A 9126-nucleotide genomic window follows, 5' to 3' on the forward strand; every position below is an offset into this window, starting at 1 on the left:
TGTTTCAGAGGCGGAAGTGATTACATGTTTTTGCAATAATGTTCACTGATGAATGTTTCACAATAAGACAGTGTATTAAGAAAGTAAATATAAAAATTTGACGGCAAGTGTTTTTTTTTTTCCCCCTCTCTGGTCACGTCTGATCAAATGAAATAGATTTTCAGGAACTTTGGTCACGAGTCTGATGTTTGTTCAGAGAGGGAAACGCCTTTCTAATCGATCACAGCGCAACACACACACACACACACACACACACACACACACACACACACATACACGCACACACACGCGCGCGCGCGCGCGGAACTATTACAGCACGCGCCCAGCCCACTACAGTCAGAGAGAGAGAGAGACAGACAGAGATACACAGACTCGTAATCTTTCTCTCTCAACACATCATCTTTCTGTTCGTCCTCTCAGCGACCGGCAGCGGAGAACCCTCTTCCTCATCTCAGTCTCCCGGTACCGGCGTCTCCGGCACGATGCGCGATGGGTCAGGCGTGCGGACACGCGCTGCTTTGCCGTAACCAACAGTACCAGAACCCAGCGGCATACGAACTGTGAGTAACGCAATTCAAAACGCGACGCGACCTTAACGCTCCTGAGATATCGAACGCAGCTGTTCGCTTCGTGGATTAGCGTTCCGCTCGCGTCGCGTCGCTCTCAGCATCAGCACCGGTCAGATATCAGATCATAATGAGTGTTTAAAACTGATCTCAGATCCGTTTTCTCATGCTCACTTTAAAATACACAATGTCACTGTTTAACTGACACATTTGTATCATTTATATGTATGTGCGGAGTGTTTTTAACACTTTTATTCTTTATGTTGAGTGTTTTTAATCAGTTTATGATGAATACTGCCTCAGTGTGATGGTATAAGTCTGACATGTACACCACTGCTCTGATTATTCGCTGAGACATGTGATGGATAAATGCTTTTACAGGAAATATATTACAGAAAACGTCTTGTTGCAAATATGTTCAGGTGAATTCAGAAGTTTACAAACATCTTAGGCAAATACATTTAAACTCGCACACGCTTTTTCTGTTCTGCACAAATGCTCAATGGGATTGAGGTCAGGACTTTGTGATGTCGCTCCAATACCTTGCCTTTATTGTCCTGAAGCCATTTTGCCACAACTTTGGAGGTGTGCTTGGGGTCATTGTCCATTTGGAAGACCCGTTTGTTACGAGCTTTAACTTCCTGTCTGATGTCTTGAGATGTTGCTTCAATATATCCACATCATGTTCCTTCCTCATGATGTCATCATCTATTTAGTGAAGTGCACCCGTCCCTCCTGCAGCACCCCCACAACATGATGCTGCACCCCCATGCTTCACGGTTGGGATGCTGTTCTTCACCCTTTTACCGCCAAACATAACGATGGTCATTATGAGACCAGAGGACATTTCTCCAAAAGTAAGATCTTTGTCCCCATGTGCACTTGCAAACTGTAGTCTGGCTTGTTTATGGTGGTTTTGGAGCAGCGGCTTCTTCCTTGCTGAGCCTTTCAGGTGATGTCCATATAGGACTGGTGTTGCTGTGGATCTAGATACTCGTCCACCTGTTTCCTCCAGCATCTTCACAAGGTCCTTTGCTGTTGTTCTGGGATTGATTTGCACTTTTCACACAAACTACGTTCATCTCTAGGAGACAGAATGTGTCTCCTTCCTGAGCGGTGTGATGACTGTGTGGTCACATGGTGTTTATACTTGTGTACTATTGTTTGTACAGATGAACGTGGCACCTTCAGGTGTTTGGAAATTGCTCCCAATGATGATCCAGACTTGTGGAGGTCCACAATGTTTTTCTGAGGTCTTGCCTGATTTCTTTTGATTGTCCAATGATGTCAATCAAAGAGACACTGAGTTTGAAGGTAGGTCTTAAAATACATCCACAGGTACACCTTCAATTCAGTACTCCTCCTATCAGAAGCTAATTGGCTAATTGTCTAAAGGCTTGAAATCATTTTCTGGACATTTCCAAGCTGCTTAAAGGTACAGTTAACACAGTTAATGAATCTGTTCATAAGAGTCACTCGTCTGTCGGATTACACTGGTTGCTCTATCAGTTTTGATTCACTAAAAAGAATTGGTTCATAAGAGTCACTCGTCTGTCGGATTACACTGGTTGCTCTATCAGTTTTGATTCACTAAAAAGAATTGGTTCATAAGAGTCACTCGTCTGTCGGATTACACTGGTTGCTCTATCAGTTTTGATTCACTAAAAAGAATTGGTTCGTAAGAGTCACTCGTCTGTCGGATTACACTGGTTGCTCTATCAGTTTTGATTCACTAAAAAGAATCGGTTTGTAAGAGTCACTCGTCTGTCAGATTACACTGGTTGCTCTATCAGTTTTGATTCACTAAAAAGAATCGGTTCTTAAGAGTCACTTGTTTGTCGGATTACACTGGTTGCTCTATCAGTTTTGATTCACTAAAAGAATCGGTTCAGTAAGAGTCACTCGTCTGTCGGATTACACTGGTTGCTCTATCAGTTTTGATTCACTAAAAAGAATCGGTTTGTAAGAGTCACTCGTCTGTCGGATTACACTGGTTGCTCTATCAGTTTTGATTCACTAAAAAGAATCGGTTCAGTAAGAGTCACTCGTCTGTCGGATTACACTGGTTGCTCTATCAGTTTTGATTCACTAAAAAGAATCGGTTCAGTAAGAGTCACTCGTCTGTCGGATTACACTGGTTGCTCTATCAGTTTTGATTCACTAAAAGAATCGGTTCAGTAAGAGTCACTCGTCTGTCGGATTACACTGGTTGCTCTATCAGTTTTGATTCACTAAAAAGAATCGGTTCGTAAGAGTCACTCGTCTGTCGGATTACACTGGTTGCTCTATCAGTTTTGATTCACTAAAAAGAATCGGTTCGTAAGAGTCACTCGTCTGTCGGATTACACTGGTTGCTCTATCAGTTTTGATTCACTAAAAAGAATTGGTTCATAAGAGTCACTCGTCTGTCGGATTACACTGGTTGCTCTATCAGTTTTGATTCACTAAAAAGAATTGGTTCGTAAGAGTCACTCGTCTGTCGGATTACACTGGTTGCTCTATCAGTTTTGATTCACTAAAAAGAATCGGTTTGTAAGAGTCACTCGTCTGTCAGATTACACTGGTTGCTCTATCAGTTTTGATTCACTAAAAAGAATCGGTTCTTAAGAGTCACTTGTTTGTCGGATTACACTGGTTGCTCTATCAGTTTTGATTCACTAAAAAGAATCGGTTCGTAAGAGTCACTCGTCTGTCGGATTACACTGGTTGCTCTATCAGTTTTGATTCACTAAAAAGAATCGGTTTGTAAGAGTCACTCGTCTGTCGGATTACACTGGTTGCTCTATCAGTTTTGATTCACTAAAAAGAATCGGTTCGTAAGAGTCACTCGTCTGTCGGATTACACTGGTTGCTCTATCAGTTTTGATTCACTAAAAGAATCGGTTCGTAAGAGTCACTGCGTCTGTCGGATTACACTGGTTGCTCTATCAGTTTTGATTCACTAAAAGAATCGGTTCGTAAGAGTCACTCGTCTGTCGGATTACACTGGTTGCTCTATCAGTTTTGATTCACTAAAAAGAATCGGTTCGTAAGAGTCACTCGTCTGTCGGATTACACTGGTTGCTCTATCAGTTTTGATTCACTAAAAAGAATCGGTTCAGTAAGAGTCACTCGTCTGTCGGATTACACTGGTTGCTCTATCAGTTTTGATTCACTAAAAAGAATCGGTTCAGTAAGAGTCACTTGTTTGTCGGATTACACTGGTTGCTCTATCAGTTTTGATTCACTAAAAAGAATCGGTTCGTAAGAGTCACTCGTCTGTCGGATTACACTGGTTGCTCTATCAGTTTTGATTCACTAAAAAGAATCGGTTCAGTAAGAGTCACTCGTCTGTCGGATTACACTGGTTGCTCTATCAGTTTTGATTCACTAAAAAGAATCGGTTCGTAAGAGTCACTTGTTTGTCGGATTACACTGGTTGCTCTATCAGTTTTGATTCACTAAAAGAATCGGTTCAGTAAGAGTCACTTGTTTGTCGGATTACACTGGTTGCTCTATCAGTTTTGATTCACTAAAAAGAATCGGTTCGTAAGAGTCACTCGTCTGTCGGATTACACTGGTTGCTCTATCAGTTTTGATTCACTAAAAAGAATCGGTTCGTAAGAGTCACTTGTTTGTCGGATTACACTGGTTGCTCTATCAGTTTTGATTCACTAAAAAGAATCGGTTCGTAAGAGTCACTCGTCTGTCGGATTACACTGGTTGCTCTATCAGTTTTGATTCACTAAAAGAATCGGTTCGTAAGAGTCACTCGTCTGTCGGATTACACTGGTTGCTCTATCAGTTTTGATTCACTAAAAGAATCGGTTCAGTAAGAGTCACTGCGTCTGTCGGATTACACTGGTTGCTCTATCAGTTTTGATTCACTAAAAAGAATCGGTTCAGTAAGAGTCACTCGTCTGTCGGATTACACTGGTTGCTCTATCAGTTTTGATTCACTAAAAGAATCGGTTCAGTAAGAGTCACTCGTCTGTCGGATTACACTGGTTGCTCTATCAGTTTTGATTCACTAAAAAGAATCGGTTCAGTAAGAGTCACTTCGTCTGTCGGATTACACTGGTTGCTCTATCAGTTTTGATTCACTAAAAAGAATCGGTTCGTAAGAGTCACTCGTCTGTCGGATTACACTGGTTGCTCTATCAGTTTTGATTCACTAAAAAGAATCGGTTCGTAAGAGTCACTCGTTTGTCGGATTACACTGGTTGCTCTATCAGTTTTGATTCACTAAAAAGAATCGGTTCGTAAGAGTCACTCGTCTGTCGGATTACACTGGTTGCTCTATCAGTTTTGATTCACTAAAAAGAATCGGTTCAGTAAGAGTCACTCGTCTGTCGGATTACACTGGTTGCTCTATCAGTTTTGATTCACTAAAAGAATCGGTTCGTAAGAGTCACTCGTCTGTCGGATTACACTGGTTGCTCTATCAGTTTTGATTTACTAAAAAGAATCGGTTCAGTAAGAGGCACTTTCGTCTGTCGGATTACACTGGTTGCTCTATCAGTTTTGATTCACTAAAAGAATCGGTTCAGTAAGAGGCACTCGTCTGTCGGATTACACTGGTTGCTCTATCAGTTTTGATTCACTAAAAAGAATCGGTTCAGTAAGAGTCACTCGTCTGTCGGATTACACTGGTTGCTCTATCAGTTTTGATTCACTAAAAAGAATCGGTTCGTAAGAGTCACTCGTCTGTCGGATTACACTGGTTGCTCTATCAGTTTTGATTCACTAAAAAGAATCGGTTCGTAAGAGGCACTCGTCTGTCGGATTACACTGGTTGCTCTATCAGTTTTGATTCACTAAAAAGAATCGGTTCGTAAGAGGCACTCGTCTGTCGGATTACACTGGTTGCTCTATCAGTTTTGATTCACTAAAAAGAATCGGTTCGTAAGAGTCACTCGTCTGTCGGATTACACTGGTTGCTCTATCAGTTTTGATTCACTAAAAAGAATCGGTTGGTAAGAGTCACTCGTCTGTCGGATTACACTGGTTGCTCTATCAGTTTTGATTCACTAAAAAGAATCGGTTCGTAAGAGGCACTCGTCTGTCGGATTACACTGGTTGCTCTATCAGTTTTGATTCACTAAAAAGAATCGGTTCGTAAGAGTCACTCGTCTGTCGGATTACACTGGTTGCTCTATCAGTTTTGATTCACTAAAAAGAATCGGTTCGTAAGAGGCACTTCGTCTGTCGGATTACACTGGTTGCTCTATCAGTTTTGATTCACTAAAAAGAATCGGTTCGTAAGAGGCACTCGTCTGTCGGATTACACTGGTTGCTCTATCAGTTTTGATTCACTAAAAAGAATCGGTTCGTAAGAGTCACTCATCTGTCGGATTACACTGGTTGCTCTATCAGTTTTGATTCACTAAAAAGAATCGGTTCGTAATGGACTGACTTGCTAGAAAGTCTTTAACAAAACCCAAAACAAAACCTGTATCAGCAAAAGGAATGAATCATGTCTATTTTCTCTCTTTTGCTCCCTTTGAGTCTATTTTAGTCTTTGCTGCTCACATTTCTGCAACTATAGCTGCTCTCTCTCTCATTTATTTTCTCTCTTTCTGTCTCTCATTTAGTAAGTCAGAGGAGGTTTGCATCTGCCATTTCATGTTGACTAAAGCTGAAGTGTGTAGTTTCTGTGCCTCCAACCGGAATTGCAAAAAAATAAATAAACATTGCTTTCAAACAGCTTTTCGATTACACCTGTCTGCCGATGATGCAACAAATCATAGTCCCGCCCCCAACTCACGCCATTGATCGAGTCTATGTTGTTGTTGTGTCCGACTGCATCGTTAGCGTGTTACCGTGACAACAATGTGTACATCCTTAAAGCCAATATATTTTACGTGATTATCGTTTGATCTTAACGTTATACAGATCCGATCTGCAAACACATCTGCGTCACGACACTAACAGGAGTGCAACACAAATATCTCGTATCATGCACCGGTCATCAACAAGTACAAGGAGAACTAATGAATGAACTGTTTGTGATTCATTTAATCGCTGTAGACATCCGATTATTTATTAAAGCTGCTTTTCCACACGGTTCAGAATAATAGACGACAGTCACAGAATTATCCACAATACAAACAACATCATTTCTGTGCACAAAGAGGATTTAAATTAAGAATAAATACACAATACTAGAAGCACAAACATACAGCACAATTATATTCAATTATTGTTATTTTTGAATAAATGATGGCAAAATTTAAAAATTTTTATATACAGTTTCAGAATGTTCTAGACTTTTCTCAAGAATATAAACTATCAGAACTATTTGTCCAAATGAGATCTGAAACGTTTAAATACTTTAAATCTAAAGTAGATCGCATTTACTGCTTCTTCAGAAAATATACATTTGCATTATGACATTAAATTAATTTGAGATGATGATCAAGTTCAGTTGGTGGTTAAAGTTGCTGGAGAAATCTGCGGGACATGATGCAGTTGTCATGGCGATGCTTTAGATCTGATGATTGTTTAAAATATTGAATATGAGGAATGTATCACGTATGTAACACTGATATTACACGCATCAATGTTTCTGTAATATCTGTCACACATCAGAAACACATCCATGATGCTCCTGATACTGACACTGAAAGTTTCTTTAATACTTGCTGCAGCTTTAACAGGGTCATGACGATCCGCTTTCGGGTCGTAACCGATGGCAACCAGCGATAGGTGCAACATCAGGACCGATATTACAGTCCCATCAGAAGAGCAACTGCTTCATATGGCAATTCCTCGTCTTCTGATTGCTTTTATTTGTTAATTAAACTGACAGTTAACTGGTTAATGTCAGTGAATAATCTCAATAATCTCCCCAATTTACCCAAAACATCAGAGGAAAATCATCAGGGGCGAATTAGTGATAAACACATTTCTGAATGGAAACGGCTTCAGGGCAGATTTATTTTGCCATAAACCAAAACTTATGTGACAAAGTGTTTTTTTTAGGCATGACGTCATCACGCACGCCATTATTATCCATAAAAGTCTGTTTGAATGGAAACGGGGAGAAGACGCCAAATTTCACAAATTTGTTTTTACGCATTTTCACTTTGTCGATCACAAAACAGGGAAAGGTGGATGGAGACGCGGCTAATGACGAATCAAATGGCCAATCTGATTAAGGTACATTTCGGGTTTTGTAGCTTGAATTGGACAAAAACACAAACAATTCAAGCCTGATCCAAACCACATCCATAGGTGGTTTGAAATCCCCCAAAATCAGATTTCTCTTAATGCGTCTCGATCTGAACAGTCAGATCTGACACTTGTGTGCTCGATGGGTTGTTTCGTAGAGAAGACCTGTACTGCGTCCCAAGCTGCTTCACGGGGCACTTCGAAGGGAAACCAATAATCATGACCACGCTGTGGGATAGTTCAGAATGAGCGTGTTATTACACCTTACAGCCGTCCGACAGTGAAAGGTGAAGTCTATGATCACTTCTCAATGGAACACACACGGGTCATGCCAAAGCAGCGCACGCCTCTAAAATATCAGAGATTGACGTACACAAAGAGATGCGCTAACGTGCGCTAACACACCGGCTGCAAATAAAGCACGTGCAGACGGGACGCTTCTATTTCTGCTACACTACAGGCAACAGGCGTCCCGTATGGGATAAACATTCGTAACTTTTGATTGCTTTGATGTATCGACACACTGTTGACTCTTGTATCAGAGACTGTTGACATTATTGAGAACAAAACTAAAGTTACACGGATAAAAAATGACCTCTATCTTTCGCTCTCTCCCACCCACACACTCATTTACACAGATGAAGAACCCCTACACACACACACACACACACACACACACACACACACACACACACACACACACACTCTGGAGAGCTTGTGTGTGTGTGTTTGAAGGACGTTTGTGAGAGGGCATCCCACTCTAAACAGCGGGGGTGATGCCAGTCACTTCACCTCTCTTATCCTCTCTTTCATCCAGGATAAAGTGTGTGAGTGTGTGTGTGTGAGAGTGTGTGTGTGAGAGTGTGTGAGTGTGTGTGTGTACGTGTGTGTGTGTACGTGTGTGTGTGTGAGTGTGTGTGTGTGTGAGTGTGTGTGTGTGAGTGTGTGTGTGTGTGAGTGTGTGTGTGTGCGTGTGTGTGTGAGTGTGTGTGTGTGTGTGTGACACTGTGTGTGTGTGAGTGTGTGTGTGTGTGTGTGTGTGTGTGTGTGTGTGACAGTGTGTGTGTGTGTGCGTGTGCGTGTGTGTGTGAGGTCAGGCGCTGATGAGGTCTGACTCACAGTTACATTTCATGTCAAAGGTGTTCAATGTGGTTCATGTCTGTGTTTTGTGCTTTGTGCTTTTCACTGGTTGGCATCCTGGCAGTGCCACGTTTAATATCACTGAGGTCTTCTGTATGTCCCATTCTGGACAAAACAAAAGTTGTGTTTGGCATCACTTTAAAGACAACTTTTCATCATTTTTAATGATATAGACTATGACACATTCTGAGACTCTCAGCTTAAGAAACTGCTGAAAATCACAAAGCAAATTGAGACAAAAATGTACTTTATTCTTATTTTTCTGATT

At 41.2% G+C, this 9126-nt stretch overlaps 1 protein-coding gene across 1 annotated transcript in view; it reads left to right on the top strand.

The window, feature by feature from the left end:
- Positions 1 to 377: 377 nt before the first annotated feature.
- Positions 378 to 9126, top strand: part of LOC127629453 (cGMP-dependent 3',5'-cyclic phosphodiesterase-like) — a 238692-nt gene continuing 229943 nt past the window's right edge. The window contains exon 1 of the mRNA XM_052106558.1: positions 378 to 560. Coding sequence (XP_051962518.1) covers positions 490 to 560 — 71 coding nt within the window. The 5' untranslated portion in view covers positions 378 to 489. The remainder of the gene's footprint in view (positions 561 to 9126) is intronic.

The sequence above is a fragment of the Xyrauchen texanus genome, chromosome 36 (genome assembly GCF_025860055.1).
Source record: "Xyrauchen texanus isolate HMW12.3.18 chromosome 36, RBS_HiC_50CHRs, whole genome shotgun sequence".
NCBI classification, from domain to species: Eukaryota; Metazoa; Chordata; class Actinopteri; order Cypriniformes; family Catostomidae; genus Xyrauchen; species Xyrauchen texanus.